Source organism: Colius striatus, chromosome 7, assembly GCF_028858725.1.
Source record: "Colius striatus isolate bColStr4 chromosome 7, bColStr4.1.hap1, whole genome shotgun sequence".
In the NCBI taxonomy this organism is placed as follows: domain Eukaryota; kingdom Metazoa; phylum Chordata; class Aves; order Coliiformes; family Coliidae; genus Colius; species Colius striatus.
Window position 1 is genome coordinate 42,088,223 of NC_084765.1, and position 18,435 is coordinate 42,106,657.

The 18,435-nt window shown below is 43.1% G+C and overlaps 1 protein-coding gene across 6 annotated transcripts in view; it reads right to left on the reverse strand.

The window, feature by feature from the left end:
- MAP2K5 (mitogen-activated protein kinase kinase 5) overlaps window positions 1–18,435 on the reverse strand; it is a 136,393-nt gene that overhangs the window by 102,706 nt on the left and 15,252 nt on the right. For all 6 annotated transcript variants that reach the window (XR_009819077.1, XM_062000028.1, XM_062000025.1 and 3 more), the window contains 5 exons: window positions 15,219–15,288; window positions 11,650–11,690; window positions 10,826–10,893; window positions 8,133–8,181; window positions 3,006–3,070 (listed from right to left, as the gene is read on the reverse strand). Coding sequence is in view for 5 of the 6 variants with exons in the window: in XM_062000028.1 (XP_061856012.1) it covers window positions 3,006–3,070; window positions 8,133–8,181; window positions 10,826–10,893; window positions 11,650–11,690; window positions 15,219–15,288 (293 nt within the window). In the remaining variant the exon portion in view is untranslated. The remainder of the gene's footprint in view (window positions 1–3,005; window positions 3,071–8,132; window positions 8,182–10,825; window positions 10,894–11,649; window positions 11,691–15,218; window positions 15,289–18,435) is intronic.

Genomic DNA, 18,435 nt, shown 5'->3' on the forward strand with positions numbered 1-18,435 from the left:
ACCAGACTCAATTGACTGAAAAGTTGTTTGTATAGCAATATTGGCCAAGCCAATATACTGGAACAATTTTGCTACACACAGTAATCAAGTGTATTTCTAAAGTATAATTATACTGTCATAAAAACGAAGCCACGATATCTCTTCTCCAAGCAATAAACCAGCCGTCAGCTCTAAAGGACCCCAAAGAAACCCAACACATTCTCTAACTAAACACAGCGTCTTCCAAAGAGAACAAACCCACCTCCCCTCTCCCTCTTAAGCCAAGGTTAGCATGAAAAGTGATCAATACTTCCATCTCAATAAACTATTTCAATGGTAGTTAATTCACGTGGAGAGAGAGAGAGGCTGAGCATTTCTGCTCAGCGACCTGCGACACGCTATCTTGTTTGCTGAATGCTGATAATATATCATTGCCATAATGGATATGACTTAGTATAAAGAGCTAGAAAGGAAGGAGGGGTGGGGGGGGAAGAAAAAGATGCCACATAGACAGGGTCGTTCTTTAGATGGAGATCAATACTACACACAGCCTCTTCTGAAACAAACCGACAGCGTGGAATGCTGGAAGAGGAAAACAGCCAAACCTTTGCAATTCATTTTATTTGACAAATGTTCATTGATTTACTGGAATAAAATAGATGTGGGCTGCTATCTATGACTGGTGCAATCCAGCTACCTGTAAGTATTCCATTCTGCAATTCCTTATTGGCTTGTGTAGCTCAGATGTTCCGTTGGCTCTCCTTTAAGAAGAGGTGATTGTTCCAAGGTAGGAAGTTCTGCCAGTGCTTTGTCCAAAGCACATCACTGTAAGTGCCAGCTCCCTGCAACAACTGCAAGCACTCACTCTTCCAGGATGGAACTCTGCAGTCCAGTGCAGCAAGAAACCAACTCAGGAAGATGTGTGAGGAATGCAGAGCTCAGAAGCCAGTCTGGGAAGAAAAACGTGTTTCTTATTTATATCCTGTTATTACTTGAAAAGAAATTCAACCTTCAGGAAGGTGTGAAACATCCCCATGTAAAAACAAGTGCATGTTCCCTGGAGCAGTGCAAAAAGACACTTGTGCTGCAGAAAACCCTGTGAAGTCACTGCAGCTGCTAATCTACAACAGGAATGCAACAACAAGTTAAAAACCCAGAGCTAGAAGTACTTCCCCCACACAGAAGAGGGTTCATGTTTCCACAGGTAAGTTCTTTCGCTCTCCCAAACTGCAGGCAAAGGCAACACTGAGCCACTTAACGAGGCAGATCACAGCATCAGCCCACACAATGCAGCAAGGCAAGGCAGAAGTGCCACAAGTATTATACATTCCCTCCTGGGCTATTATCCTCTGTGCCTCCAGCGTTCACGTCTCTGTTCCTTCACCGCTCCTGCAGAGCTCCTGAAGCAGCATTCATCACAAGAGAAAGATGTAGCTTGGTAAAAATGCTGCACCAAAAGCCGGTGCCACTGCCCTAGACCATTGCCCTAAATGCAACATCCAACACGTTCACTTGCCTTGGTTCACGCTCCTCAGATCTGGCCACTATTAGACACAGGATAAAGAGGAGAGACTTTTAGCATGATCTGGTATGGCCATTCTTACACTGCTCCTGATTTCACATTGTTCATTCATTATTTTAGCTATTTCTTTAAAGAAAACAACCCAGAACTGCATAAAAAAATGACACATGTGGGTTCTTAGACTTTGTGGGATGTTCCTTGTCCCTAATTGCACCTCAAGTGCCTTCTGCAGGGACCAGAGCATGTGTCTCTCCTTTGTGATGCTTCTCCCACCTCCATGCACTCCTGAGGCCTCTATCAGTACTTGGGAAAGGAAGGAACCTTCTCTAAATCAGAAAACACCAAGAAGTCACTGACTGGGCTGTAAAGTTCAACACTCTCGAATATTTCTTATTACAAAGTACGACACCAACACAGTTTCTACAAGTTTCTTGGTCTAGGAGTGTCTTTCCGTGGGTGAACATCAATGAGAGTTCTGAACTGCATCCCACTTACAAGGCTACTGCTTTTGGAAGAGTCCATTCAAAGACTGATTTGCTCCTCTGAGGTTTTGGAAGTCTGTTTTCATCAAAGCTTCTGCAAGGAGAGTGGTCTCGCAGTGCTGGCGGCCAATTAGAAACTCAACCAAATGCACTGGCTTCTAAAAGCACGTTAATATCAAAGTTAAAATGTCTAAGGTATAAACAAAATCATAATGGGATGCTGGGTTACTGTATATGGTAAATAGCTCTCTGGAGGAAACCTTTATTACTCCCTCAGGGCTTTCTCACAAAGTATGGATTTCTTAATTCCCAGTGGAATATTTTTCATACCCCACTGCAGACTATTAAGTATCAGATATTATATTATGTAGTTTAAACTTTGCACTATGCATGAGAAAGACTTTCCTGTCGAGAAAACTGGATCTCTGCTATTACAACCTTTACAATATTCAAATTAAGGCTGGCTGCAGGGTAGAAGCTTCACCACCGAAATTTGGGGGAGTCTGTGGTTTAACGTATTCACCATCCTGCTCGTGAGGGAGGGAAAGGGCTGCAGCAGCAGCACAAGGGGTACTCACTGCTTTTGAATTGCTAGAGAAAAGGCAGAGCAACGGTGTCATCACATCCCACCGGTGTCATTCTCAGTACTGGGCTAGCAAAGGGTGTGGTATGCCAGCAAGAATAATGGCATTTGCAAATACTGAAGGCAATTCATTACGCTTCAGGACATTTCAAGTTCTACTCCTGAACCATTAACTTGGTACCCAGGAGGGATTCCAAGCTGAGTATTAAAAAGATAATAAAAATGCAGCAGCCCTCACGGCACCCAAGAGCAGATACCTTGCAAATATGTAAAGAGAATTCTTTAGAAGTTTATATTAAGAACTCCTTGTATCATCTTTTCTGCGGAGCAGTAATGGCCCACCTACATCTCCACACAAACAGGAAGGCTAAAAAAAAAAAGGAGAGAGTGTGCTGTAAGATTTTTGGGAATGAAATGGAAAGCGAAATTCAACACTCACTTGTAGACTGTGCCTCCATTGCCATGGCCGAGGATGTCTCGATACCGTATGTCTTGTTCATTCATCTCCACAAGAAAGAAAGAAAAACAAAAGAGATGTCATGCTGTGGATGGAAATGTCAAGGAAAAGCAACTGTAGGCCATAAACAACAAGCAGTCTGGGTCATTTCAAGTTCAGCTGCAAGAACGAGAAGATCAATACAACATTTGCTGTCCAATTTATAAAAGACGATACCAAGGGACAAAGTGATGGAAAGTTTAATGACAATTTGTTTGCCTGGGTCATTTCATTAAAGTTTGATAAAAGGTGTCAAAATGGAATGATATAATATAGCTCAAGAGGGTCAGGTCACAGATACTGATAGGAAAAGGGTCTCCAGAACAGCACATAACCAAAGCCAAAGTTGGAGGTGAATGGAAACAATCCAACAGAAAACTGTCACCGTAAGTACGGCTACGAAAGTTTATGATCTATTCTGGAATCGGCATAATTGACACTAATTGAGTGACAGTTGTGTCAGCAGGATTGCTTCACACTGCTTCATTGATCTACCTTTTAACTAAAGTAAATACTCTGGCAAAAAAGCAAGTCTTGAATTGCTATCCACTGAAAACAACCTGCCTTGAAACACACAACTCAGCGCTTGCCTCAACCTTTCTGCTCCCCGGGACATCCTTCCAGACATGACAACAGCCTCAGCTGCTTGGGCAGAAGTCCAACACAATTTGGAATTTGGGGGCTTTCCGATATGGATTTTATACAAGCTGATTGTGTATCGCCTTGCTGGATGAGCAACTCAAATGTAAAGCCACAGCTCAACCTTCTCCTGCACAAACACAGTTATACTGATCTTCCAGCTAAAGCACCTATTAGAATGGGCAAAAAAATCACCAGGCATTTTGGGAACGCACATGCATCCCTGAAATTAAGGATTTTCATGAGAGTAAACCCTGGGCTGCAGCACTTGCTGCTACAAAATGATCTCCTCCCTTGCCTGGCCACTGTAGGTAATGAACACAGTCCCACTGTAAGTAATGAAAACAGTCCCACTGTAAGTAATGAAAAAAATGGGCAAATCCCCTTTCCAAAAGCCATTTTCCCAGAGATGTGTCACCAAACCATTTCCTTGTTCCTATGAACTATTTACATGTGATGGGATGCCAGGTTAAACGCTTGCCATGGCTGCCTAAAGACTCTCGTTTTTGTGTGTTAAAAGGCATCAAAAATTCCTTAATGATATGTCTGGCCTGCTATCACTGATGTGATTAGAAATCACAAAAGCACATCTGAGATAGCTTCAAATTAGCTGTTTCAAGTACCACTAGCACCATGGTGAGAGCCACGCAGAGCTCGCCATAAGCTAACTATCTGCATTCATCCCGCTTCAGGAATGGCTGTTAAAATTCAGCGGGGACATGTGCCCTTCAGTTACTCAGCCATGTTTAAGCATCCCTTTTCATATGGTGTCAGTGAAGATAAGAGGAACTTTGCCCCCTGGCTTCAACTGGAACAAGTAAGTGATGGTAACAAGCTGAAATGCCCTAAAGAGTCAAAACTCAGCACGTCTCGTGAACAGAAAATGGAATATTTCACGGATTTAAAATAATCATAGAATCAGGGAATGGTGGGGGTTGGAAGGGACCTTTAGAGATCATCCAGCCCAAACCCCCTGCAGAAGCAGGGTCACCTTTTCCTTTTACCACCTGGAGAAAAAGCATGCTTGCTTTTCACAGGAAATACTTCTCCTTTAAGCACCTCCTCCAGTGAGGTCAAAAACACCCCAAAGCAGAAGCTGACTCGCCAGTATTACCTATTTGTAGTTAAACCTGGGCCAGGTACCTTCAGAAGGTATTAAATGGCCCACTCAATTCTAAAGGTTTATGATGGAAATGAAAATGTATTTCCTGCTGGCAGCTACCTTGGTTGTTGCCATCAATCAGGAGATGCAAATAAAAACCCATCTCACAAGGAACAATAATTCATTAATGGGTTTTAGACTATGTAAAGAATCTATGCGGGACCCCTTGCTCTAAATGTGCTTTCTTTCTGACTGCAGTAGGCATTAACACACACACTGTGTTTAAAGGAGTTCTGCTCTTCTAAGCTGGAGGACTTGACCTCACCGGTCTTTGAGGTAGCAACAAACATTCCTTTCCTAATGTTCTTCTAAACAAAACTCTTCAGAGGAATGAAGTGAATCTCCAGAGCCATGAGCAGTCCTGCAGCTTTGCTGCTTGGGAGGGGCAGGGGGAGGAAAAAGAAGGATTTTTTGGTAGTTACACAAGTTATAAAGCAACAAATAGAGCGGAAGCAGAGACATAAAGTGTATTCTCTTGTCTCCTGTTTTTTCCTAACTGGTGAGAAAAGGAGATTACTCTCTTCAGGCTGTTTCCTACCAGCCAGTTAGAGCAGCTCCATCCTCTGCCAGCCCAGCACCGCTTCTCCTCTCTATGCACAAAGAGCAACCAGAAACGCAGGGTGAAACAGGAAGACTGGGGTGGAGCAAGGATCTGACAGCAAGCGATGGAGAGATAAAGTGTGATTTACTGGCTCGAATAAAGATGCCAAAAACACGTGGTGATTTATTTATTTTACTGGGAAAAACTGGATTCTCAATCATAAAATGATAACATAATAACAATGAACTCGACGGCATGGACTGGAATATTAAACCCTCAAACCCAAGTTGGATGGGATGCCAATATTAGCAGAATTAATGAAGAAGCCAAACAGACCTCGATTATGGATCGGCAAACAAAACACTCCTTGCTTATACCTGCTGCTTTTGGAAGAAATCAGTGTCTATCTCTTGCAAATCATTAAACCCAAAATGCTCAATTAATCCTTATTTCATATGTAGGGGCCTGACAGAGGCAAAGTCCTAAAGCCACACCTTTGCTTTAGGAATCGAAGCAATCACGGTTTCAGAAAGCAGTCACAGTCTGTGAGCAGACAATTGAAGAGATTTAGTAAATCCCACTTTATAGAGCAGAGACTAATCGGAAAACACCAGCCAGTCAAATGTTTCTTATGAACTGTTGACACTATATCAATGCTGAATCAATTGGTGGCATTTACTCTGAGTGACAGAAAAGAAATAAATATTTATATCACATCACCTATATCAATGAACCCAGGCAGAAAGCTATTTCTAACCTGTCAATATTTGATTATCTTGAAGAATCATGTCCCCTTCTTTTAATGATTAATATGAATTCCTTATTAAACCTAAATGGAAACTACTAGAGGAATATCATTATGAACGCCTGAAAGCATAAACTGCCAAAACATCATCACAAACAACATCCCAACCCGTATTTAAGTGATGATAAGTGTGATCTGATCCCTCCAAAAGCAGGAAAAGTTGAAGTTACAACTAGAAACCTATTTCCAGTCACGGATCTGTGACCAAATCTTGCAGAACACAACGCAGCGTAGCAAGCAGCATTGTCTCTAGACAGAAAGCGTTGTCACTCCCATCAGGGCAGAGTGAATCAAAGAGCCTTAAAACTTAGCCTGGATTTCCTTTTCTTTTTTTAAATGAATGGGCTCAAGTACCTTTTTTTTTTCATACAACAGTAAGAGTCTGGCTTCTTTTTTATCTTACATTCCACTATGCAGGAAAGGAATCTGAAACAAACTACCGCGGAGCACACGAAACACTGACTTCTGCTACTCAGAGCAAACAAAATGCCACATACAGCTGATGGAGTCAGCGTCAGAGAGATGGCTTTTACTCATGTTCAGCAACTCTGCTTTAAAGAACCCACTAGTAACGCTGCAAATAACGATGGCCTTGATTGTGCTTCAGTTCAGAAGCGTGCTGCTGGCACTTGAACGATTTCAAGTTATCCAGAGCAATATATCGTTTGGCTACAACTTTGAGGCATTAACAAATGTACCTGGTAGGGATCTGTGAACGGGAAGCTAAGGCTGAGCGTTAAGGAATGCTGACAAGCTGAAAAACACATTTCCAAGCTGTATTCAAGGGATTCGGTGGCAAACAGGCAAGGCTGCAACGCTGGGCTGCTCGCCTCCCATTTTAGAGGGGCACTCTCATCTATTAGACCACAATGTTACAGGTGATACTGAAGGACAAGCATGAAGACCAGCCTTTATCTTCTTGACACGCTCAACTACAACTACTTGATTCATGAAATGCCAATGAGGCTTGGAGAGGTCATTGTGTGAAGGCACTGAATACGCATCTGAGATAATTAAGATTTCAGCCTTCGAAACATGGAGGGGAAGTGAACAGCAGTTAAGAAAATCAATAAGAGTCTTTTATTTGCAGTGACACAGATGTCTCAGTCAATAGAGCCTAATAGGCAAGCTTGATCGCAACGGACAGGTGCCTGCCTCCAAGGCTATCAAAGGGCTTTCACTATGACAAACATTAAAACATATTTATGTTCCTGCTGAAGAACCTGGGATTCTTTTAAGGTAGTTTAATTTAATGCTGTATATTTAATGTCATTACAGCACCGCGAGCCTCGTCCACGCACTCAGCTCAAAATGGCTAGGACACGATTGCTCTGTTTGTCCAGGACATCCACTTGTCCATCAGTTGCTACATTAAACCTTTCACTTCTGGGTGACAGAATTCTGGAGCAGAAAGAGAAAGTAACACCACAGCTTTCTACAACTTTGGGGGGTTTTTGTTTGCTTGTTTTACGTTTTGGGTTTGGTTTTTTTTTGGTGAGAAGCTACAACATTGTGTTCCTTGCAAGAACCTGATAGATATTCAAGTATCTCCTGGCCTAAAAAATACGAAGGTCATTCCAACTGAGCAGCTGACTTAGTTATTCAAAATTGATTAACTTTCTTCCCTGAAATTGTGGCAGCAGCGCAACACGTGTGAGGTACTTCAATCTATTTGGAGCTAGATCTGATTAGCACATTTTGAGGAATGGGAAGCAAATTGCTATGCCAATCAAAGTAAATCAGGACACACAACTCATTCATATCATGAAGGTTTTCATGGTTCTTCCAGTTCTGTATTAAAAGAACACATTACAACTAAACGAGCAGTAAGCATCTCTCTGCCTATTTGTGGTATGCCAATCACTGCAGTACGAGGCAGTAACGAGACGAGCGTGTAGCCGAGGCTCAATTCAGTGCACCTACCTGCCCATTTGCAAGTATTTTCTTCAGCTCTGCAGAAGATTTCTTTAAGCTGGAAAAAAAAAAAAATGAAAGGCAATTATTTTCAATGCCTGTGCCACCTCACCCTGTAAAATGAAGCGAAGCCGTGGGAAGCAGCAAGCCACCGGGTTAAGTTCACGGTTACATATGCCAATAGCTTTAACTGCAGCCATGCTGACTGATGTTCAGTGTAGCCCCTCTCACACTGCAGAAATGAAGAAGCAAGGAACACTTAAGAAAAATCAATGTATTTTTCACCTTTACAAACTAGCTTTGTTAGATCCCTGCCTATGGCACCCTTTGAGAGATAATCTACTGTTTGTCAGTTCAAAGAAGAGAAAAGAAACAAAAGGTACCCTCACCCACCAGAGGATTCAAAAAACAACAGGAAAATAAGGTTCACATCTAGTTTTCAGTTGCCTTATCCCGTTTTGGAAGGCATCATCCCTCAATAACTTCTGTGGATCTGCAGCAGAAGGTTGTGTCACCAATGATGCTTCAATGCCTCAACTGACCGTAGGCTGGAGGCTGGAGAGTACAGCTCAGGCATCCCAGGGACACGCTCCAACTGAGGGTGGTGAGCCCAGATTGCCACGTGCCTCCATTCCACTTCCAATGCCTGCTGCAGGCCCTGTGCTTTTTCAGGAGCAACTACTCCCGTGTCAGTAGTCTGATGTTACACAACTGACCCATGTTACTTCTTTCCAGTAAGAGAACTTTAACAAACCGCACCTATCAGCTTGATGGGGTCTGTAGGTAAAACTAGTAACGGCTTCAAACTGCTTTCACCCTCTCCCAACATTCTGCTTCGCCTCTATTTCTGACAAACTCTGTTCCTTGCATGTTCAACTAAACAAAGTGCCTGGGTAGCAATATGTCTGCAAAACTTAATCTCAAAGAGATATTCTGCTCTTATTACTGAAGTTGAAAAAAAAAAAGAAGTACAAAATAAGATATTCTTGAAAGGCATGTGCACGTGTCTTGATCACAGATCATTATTAACAAGAACAGTGAAAACACAGATTTCATATTTGGTGGCTTTGTTCTTTAATAGGCCTCTTGTTCCCATGACTACTTTAAAGAAAAATTAAGTTTTCCAAGGAAACATAAGTTGATCTCGTCACCTTTCATGACTAACAATTTGTGAACATGAAACAAAGAGAGACTTTCAATTACTTCAAAAACAAAACTCATAGTGCAGAAGGTTTTGGAAAAGGAATGGCAATTAACCACCAAATAAGGTGACAAGAATCTTCTAGAAGCCTCATTTTCAATGCACTTTAAGAACAAGCTCAAAGTACAGGAAGCACTGAAAGCCAAAGCAAATCAGCTATAGAAAGCAGCTTTATTTAGTTGAGCGATGTGGCAGATTAGGAGGAGGGCTGCAGCTCACAAAGACATTCAGATTTATTTTCTTTAAAGAGTCTTGGACAAGATCTTCACCATTGCACCACACAGTAAATCTTCCCCCAGGGATGGGGGCAAACTTTGCTGGAAGGGATTCACCCAGGGTATTGGCTGTCTACCATCTCTTCAACGAGCAAAGCCACTATAGGGAACATCAAAGCTGGTTTTAAGTGGTTCTTGAGTGGGGCTACTCCAGCACTGCCGTTGGCCATGTGGGGTGGCATCCTCCTCATCAGTGGGTAACAACATCACGTCGCTCCCACCATGCAAGGACAGGGTTTGTGAGCCAATCCCACCGCTGCAGCACCACCAGACACTTCACCGGGGTACCAGAACTTCACCAGCTGCACGTGCGTGATGCCGTGCGCCTCGACCTGTGATCACGTTCATCTCAACTTGTTTGCAAAATGCTCTCACAGAGAAAAGGCAGCAGCATGCTGATGCAGGGATAAATGTGATATTACATGCTTAGTAGAATAACAGAATAATTTAGGTTTAAAAGGACCACCAGAGACTCCTATCCTCACGTTTCAAATACGCTCTTAGGTGAAGGAGATGGAGCCAGACTTTGCTTATTGCCTTTTATGAATGCATAAGGGGTTTTTTGGTGGGCTTTCCTTTAATTTGCTTGAACACCAACATTGAGTGCAATGATTTCCTGTAACAGTTCATGTCATAGAAGGGAGTTTATGCTCCAGTATTTAAAAACAGGTCTTCAAGAGAAAACAGACAACGGGTTTTCTTGCATTTTAAGGTGTTACTGTGGGTTTTGCAACTAGGACTGGGATCTGAAATGAAAGGTAAGGGAGATGGACTCCAAAACTTGGCTGAAATTGCATGAAACAGGGAATCTAAACTGCTCCACAACAGTAAACCTACTGAACCAGGTATCACATTTTTAAATCAAAGAATCCTGGAATGAGATAAGCAACACACAGCCCTTGCCATAGGCAGTGATTATTAGATCAGCTAAAACGAATTAGCTCACCCATGAACGATACCCTCAGACAAAGCCATCTGAAATGCCCGGCAAAGACTTATTTCTCCTGGCAGAAAACACTTCTGAACAACCAGCAGTACGAGCCTAACAAGATCCATGAATCAAGGAAATTTCCTCTTCCCCACCTCACTCCTGCGTGCCCAGTAGTCATATTGAAAAAGTTATTCAACATCAAGCTTATTGTTGGTAACTAAAGCACACAGAGTGCCACGGTGCTTTAACAAAAGGAAAACCAAACGAAACCCACGCTCCCGTTCTTGGCTCTTACCTATTGCTTGGGAGGGAATCCGAGACTGCCGAAGTGCTATTATTAGCAGAGCCTGCTCGTGTATTTACCTGCAGGCAGGGAAAGGATCTCGATCAGTCGTTTGTGTTCAGAGGACACTATTCTAATTAACCTGTAATTTGCCATGAATTTCTCATTTCACTACGAAGGTTAATTAGCTTGTTGCTAGGCATGCCCATGGTTGAGGGCTCGCCGGTATGTAGGTTAGCAGGCTATCGCATTCATGGGCTACAGAATATTATCATTACATCTTAAAACCTTAGCTCAACAGCATGGGAAAGAGAAAAGGATGGTATGTCCACCACGTATTGTCATGTCAAAATCCTAAACAATCATTTTGTATCTTGGTAGCCTTCTGCATTTGAAAATGAGTGTGCTCACAGAAGCAATAAGCCCACCCGAATGAATCAACCAACCTAAACGGATTTCTTTGCAGTGCCTTCCACCCCTAGATAAAACTACTGAAATCAAATGAATGTGGTGGGGTGGGTTTGGTTTTTATTTCAAGTCTTTGAAGCAGTAGCCAGTTGACAAATTGAATATTAAAATTCAGGAGCCTTATTAACAGAGGTGAAAAACAAAACGAGAGGCCATGCTACATTTAATCAGCCTGTCCTCTCAGACATCCCAGCCAACACCCAGCTGATGGATCCCCTTCCCACCCTCACCTAAAAGAAAAAAGGAAATTAAAAAAAGATCTGCTTGTCAGAGCTCAAGAAAGTGCAGTTTTATTTGACATTTCAATAAGTGGAACACAGCATTACAAATCCATCTAACTTTACTGAAACAATTATTGAAATTCGTACCTTCAGGCCATGTATGTTCCGTTTCCCAGGAGGCTTGCAGGCTGAAACAGTAATTGACTAAATTGTAGAACACATCAGGGCCATTTACAAATTTGCTCAAAATGAATCTTTTAGAAAGAAATGAGGGTGACACCAAAATTAGCAGAGAGAAATGATTGAAAAGTGCCTCGCAAGACCCAGAGTGGGAATTCTGAACCAGGATTTTTAACTTGCAGGAGTGAGCATTTATAAATGCTAAGAGCTTTCTGACATCATGTAATACACATTCTAATTTCTGCTTAAAACACATCAAAAATGAAGAGAACTGTTGGCTTAAATGATCAGATTCTTTTTGTAATTCAAATTCAAACCAACATCTCCTGTCACTCTGTTTTCACACGCTGCTTTCACAGCTTAACAGAAATATTTGCAAGATGCATTTGAAAGGATTCAGCTGCCACACATCACCAACCAGTCACACGCCAAATGCAGGCACCTTTGTCTTAAACGTGGAAAAAACATGTCAGAGGCAACGGCAGTGAGCCTCAATAAACCAAACAGCGGCTAAACACAAAAGAAAAGGCCACATTTTGGACACAGACATCCAGGAGTGGCACCTCAGGATGATGTTTAGGTTTACAGAGGGATGTGCTGCTCGAAGAGAAGCAGCAGTTTCCTGAAGTCTCTCCATTCGGTGCATGTGCTTTTGTCAAATGTTAAAGCCACAAAGGCTTCCAGCTACATGTTCCAGACAGCTCCCATTTTAAAACTACAGTGCCCTACAAATGGTATGTTAAAGGGCCTGTCACTTTTGATTGATTGTCCGAGGAGGGATGAATTTGATTTCTCTCTCTCTCTGATGCACATGCATTTCACTTCCATTTCTGACAGCAGGAAACACAACTATTTATTAGTCAGAAGGACACAGATGATAGTTATTAAACACATCAGTTAGGGCCAGGCCCTGTGCCTTTAAATGACATTAGAAATTACCACGTGCATCTTAAAGAAGAAAAGCATTATGATATCATGAGCATTAAAACAAACCCACAACCACCAGGAAACAATAAACTATTTTAAAATACACCTATTTTTTTCCCCCCAACAGATCAAAATCATCATTTTGAACAAGACATTAAAAGAATAACATTTTTAATGATACATATTTGAACTGTATATTCACCTTGCATCCCACAAGAGAAACACATGTGCATATGCACACACACACACTCTTGCTTATGGATATGCAGACACAGAGGTTTATTTTTCACCTAAAAAAAGAACTCCAGCTCTCACTACCTAGGCAGCAACAAGCCATTATTTTTTCCAATTTCTCCCTCTTAAAGGCCATTACGTTCTCATGTGAACACAACACAGCCAAGGTAACACAGGATGGCACGTGGACATTTACTACTGGTAGGCTTTCTGGAAGACTTGTGTTTATGGAAGATGACTAGGGACAGCAACTGGGAGACTTTCTCAGAAATAAGAGGGGCAGAAAGGGAAAAGGACTCAAGGGAAGACTGGGCTTGCAAAGAAAGCTCTTAGAAAAAGAGAGCCTTAAATGACAGGCAGAAAGCTGCATTTTACTGATGGGGTTTTCACTGCAGGACGTAGAGAGACGTGGCCAAAAGGGCATGAAAGAAAAGTGCTTGTGCTAACAAAATTTGTGGTGTTCATTAGAGAGGCAGGACAAGAAGACAGGGAAAAAAATGCAGGAAAGTGCGTTTTGTTGGATATTGCAGAAGAACAACCGCAGAACTTAGAGGCAGTCTGGGTAGGAAGAGAGTGCAGGGTGGCTTTAAAGCTGTAACCTGGGCAGAATAGATGGTTTAAGAAGGTAGTTTGGAAAGATGAAACAGCAACTCGGCTCTGAGGCAATTTGGAGTAAGTGGCAAATGACCTAAGAGGGAATAGCCAGCAGACGGGCACATAGTTGAGCCCACGGTGAAAACATGGAGGTAAGATGTGGGGATCGTATCCTCAGCAGCATGGACATGCATTCTGAACCTGTACTGTCACAGATTACTCTTGGGTCTAAAGCAAATAGGAGACAGCTGCAGGAGGAGGAATCTACTCGGATGATTCTTCAGAAACAACCCAAAATGGAGAATCTGAAAGAATGTTAAGCCTGATTTGTAACCTCAGAAACAGCCCTCAACTCTCAGGCACGCCAGCTACTGAGCACCTCCTGCCACAGCTTCCTCAAACTGTGCTTGGGAAAAATATTTAATTGCCTTGTATCCCAAGAAGGCTTCCCCACCTCCTAGGATCATTCACTGCATCAGTTCTCTAGAGCCACGTCAAAACCTATCATTTCACTCTTTGCAAGAGGTGCTCAGTGGTTTTAGACAGAGTGGATGTAGTAATTCAACAGCCTTCTGCAGAACGAGGTGGAGGAGAAAGGCTGAGCCCCTCACATCTCAGCCTAGGAAGAGGCAGAAGACAGCTTCCCTCTCCACTGCTGCCCTTGCTCTTGTCCCAGCTGCCCACTGCTCGGGAGTCCTGCAGCTCAAATACCAACGACTCCCCCTCTCAATCGGATCCTGCTAGCCTGAGCCATAAAAGAGAAACTCTCTGTATACCCCTTGAATTCAAGTCTCTCCTCCACAGGAGCTTACTAAACTGCCAGGAAACCCAGCCTCCTTTTGAGACCTTATTAGCATGTGTTTGAGAAGGCTGTTGGTTAATTGCCCAATTCAAACTTCAGAGAGTTGTAAGTAATGGAAGTCTAGAATGTTTAATTGGGAAACTCATAGTATGATTATTTGTGTAATATCAGTTAAGTGAGAAGAGTTTAATTTTTAATTATTTCAATTAATTTATTGCTGGGAGATTTACTTGGAGAATTTAAACCTTCTCTGTTTCATCAATTAAGAATCAGGGATTCAAAGGCTGGATAGTACTGAGGAGCATCTGAGTCAATCAGTGGGATGACGTAACGTATCGGTCTTTTTTAAGCACTCCCTGACTTCAGAGGGAGCAGTGCATTCCCCCAAACCTCACCAGCTGCCTACAGATTTGTGTTCACGATGTAGATGACCTATTTTTCAATTGTCTCAGCCCACATAACTGATTACATCTTTCCCCCGTTCAGGAGAAAGTGCTTGTGATCGTTTCCATACCTAAGTGCCGCCATCTCAAACAGAACGTGTCACAGACACAGCTCCTGTGACAGACACGTTCCCATTCTCAAAAGGAACAGTGACAGTCACATTCCCCAAGTCTGTTAGACTGATTAATGACATTGGAAGACCTTAACAAAGCCCAGTTTTCATAAGTACCCAAAACTCAAGTTATTCATCTGCTTCGGTGTGAACACATGCAGAACCACCACCATCCCGTTCGTAAAATGTACTTAAATATGTACTATGCAAACTGAATCTTGTTAGTCTAATTTACTCCAGTAAATTAGCTATTCTATATGCAATAAATGCAGCTTCCCCTACACTCCCCACAACAATGAATTCTTCTATCCGAATCAAGAGGTAAACATCATGTTATGTGCATTTAAACCTCCCGAAAACATAACTGTTGATGAAACAGTTTGCTGATATCATCATTGGTGATTAGAATTTGTTAAGCATTACCTCTTGGGTATATCTGCAGAGGCTCTATTAACTGTCCATTTACTTGCTGTTCCATTATAGTGGAGTAATACTGCAAAGAGATTAAAGAAAGAGATTACTCAGTAATGTACAAAAGCACTTTTGGATCGTTTAATTCCGTGTATTTGATGGGATATTTTTCAGGACTGCCATAGCACATCTCAGCCTGTAGACTGCTTTTTTACCATTTGCAATGTTCACACAAAGTGTCATGGGAGGAACGTGACCGAGGGGTTATGCCACACTCAGCATGGTACTGACTCCAGCGCAGGGACCTGTTCCTGGCTCAGCTGAGCAAGTCTCAGTCCCACCTGAAACCTGGGGGTGCTTCAGTAGAGCGAGCAAATGAAACATTTACAGCAAACACAGCAGCTGCCACACCTGGAGAAGCCAGGAAAACCAGTCAAATGTGAAAACAAAGAAATGCTGTAAATATAGCCCAAAACTGTGAAATCAGGAAAACTCCAAGGGAGGAAAGGATCTGGAAACTACCCAAGTATTTGCAGTGATGGAGCGCAGGCAGGGCAGTGTGAGCCACATCCCACGTCAGCAGACAAGTTGTGTGTAGCCTCAGTGGACAAAACAGCCTCACTGGAAAGGCACCACAGACATGCTGAGACCTTGGGCTCCACAGAAACTTCTGGGAGTGATCTGGGGGGAAGTTTATCAATAAAGACAAACAGGGATGCAGAAGAAGCTGAGAACATCAAGACTCGAAGACAAGAAAACATGAAACCAAGCTGATGGAGTGGAGCATCTCCCTTGTGATGAAAGGCTGAGGGAGCTGGGGCTCTGCAGCTTGGAGGAGCCTGAAGGGTGAGCTCATTCATGTTATAAATCCATCAAGGGTGAGTGTGAGGAGGCTGGAGCCAGGCTGTGCTCAGTGATGGCCAATGACAGGACAAGGGGCAGCGGGGACAAGCTGCAACAGAAGAGGTTCCAAAGCAACACAAGGAAAAGCTTCTTCCCTGTTGAGGTGAGGGAGCACTGGCAGGGGCTGCCCAGATGGGCTGTGGAGGCTCCTTCTCTGGAGACATCCCAACCCAGCTGGATGAGTCCCTGTGTGCCCTGCTCTGGGTGGTGCTGCTCTGGCAGGGGGTGGCACTGGGTGAGCTTTCCAGGTCCCTTCCAGCCCTTGAGATCCTGTGAACCATGAGAAGTAGCATGAGGACGAAGAGTTGCATTAAATGAAGAAACAAACGTTTGGATTAAATAAACTGACTCTTTATTAGCCTCTTTTAATTGACACTCCTGAGGAGGGGTGAATGCTCTCCAGGCAGGACATTTAACTTTACAAGCAGACAACCCTGGGGCAGGAGACAGACCTTGCTCTGAGTTTACTGTCTACAACCCACACATCTCCCACCACGATGTGTTAAATACTGAAAGCACATCACAAAGCACGATTCTTTTGCAATTGCCAAGCATCTTTGAAGCAAACACGCTGGCTCTGGGCCAGATCTTCATGGCATGAATCAGTGTAGCTCCACTGACTCTCATGCTAATTCTCACCAGCCGAGTGTGGTCTAAGACTTCAGCCTGTCACTCTGTGATACTGTTACTCAAACTGGCAAGAAGGGATGTCAACTTCTAAGTGCCTACAGAATCAAACACGTGTTTTCCACACACACCAAGGGTTTCCCATAACATGAAGATTCTCCACTTACACAACTTAAAAAAGATGGAAGTTTATCAGCTCCCTAATGTTCTGAAACACTTTTCTTTCCTCTTAAAGGGAGAGGATACAACACTTGCTGGATCCCTGGATACAACAGAAGAAAGTGCTGTCCCAGCCTCCTGACACCCACCATTTAGATACTTGTAAATATCAATGAGCTGCCCCCTCAGTCTCCTCCAGGCTGAACAGCCCCAGGTCCCACAGCCTTTCCTTATAGGAAGATGCTCCAGTTCCCTCAGCATCTTGCTCTGGCCTCTCTCCAGCAGTTCCCTGTCCCTCTGGAGCTGAGGAGCCCAGAACTGGCCACAGGACTCCAGATGAGGCCTCAGCAGGGCAGAGCAGAGGGGCAGCACAACCTCCCTCACCCTGCTGCCCACACTCTTCTTGCTGCCCCCAGGATGCCATTGGCTTCTTGCTGCTCATGGTCAGTTTATTATCAACCAGCCCTCCCAGGTGTCTCTCCAAGCAGGTCAACCCCCAGCCTGTCCTGGGGCATGGGCCATCTCTTCATGAAAATGTGTCACCAGTATGTAATAGTTATGGAGCTGCAAAAGTGTCTCCTGCCCCACAGGGGCCAAAATGGCTTAAGAAAAACAAACTTTTTAATTACCATTTTACTAGTGGCCTTCTATGACCTGAAGACATAAATACATACACAATATAAACATGCATGACATGCTCTCTGGAATAATAAACTGAGCAGGCACGAGACTGTTTCCTACCAAAGAGGAAAAAAATACAGGGAAAGAGAGAGAAAAAGCCATGGCCCTCTCCATTACTCAAACAGTGATGGCAAGTAAATGAAATATCAATCATGTAAGCTGTCAACCTTTTGGGACAGCAATAACTGTTAACAAGTAGTCTGGAAAAATTGTCTGAAAATGACTTGTCCTCCACACATGAGCGTTTGAGGTTTCCATGGAAAATTAAGATGCCAGTGGCTATTTGGAACATTGTTCAGGTATTCTTTTTAATGGAAAATTTGCCAGTTATTGATCCAGAGCATGTATCCCTTGCTTTCAGAAAGCTGCAAGCAACTTTCCAATCAGTGGCTGTCAAAAAAATTACTGCCTTTTTATACTGATACAAGGCAACAGCTGAAGTGCAACTCCGCCGCTGCCCAATGCTGCCTTTAATTAACCCTCGTGCATCAGAGCAATTTTATTTACCATTCCACAACATTTGCTTGGGCACAAAGTATTTCTGCATACTCGAAAATAATTCCAGAACTGCCTGAAATCACTCGCTGCCAAGCCCAGAAACCGAGGAACCTGCTGGTAAGAGGCCATACACAACTCAAAACACCTTCCCCAGTTGTACTGCGGTATCGGTAGGGAGGACAGCTGTATTCTCAGGGAACTGATTTGTTGTTCTTAATCTGAAAGAAACCCCTTCACTTTCATTTTGGAGAATACTGGCAGAACTGGACACAAACTGTCCCATGTCAAAATTGCTAGAGACATTTGAGCAGCTCTTGAATCCTCCAAATATTTGCTGCAGGCCTCGAAACGCTCAAAAATG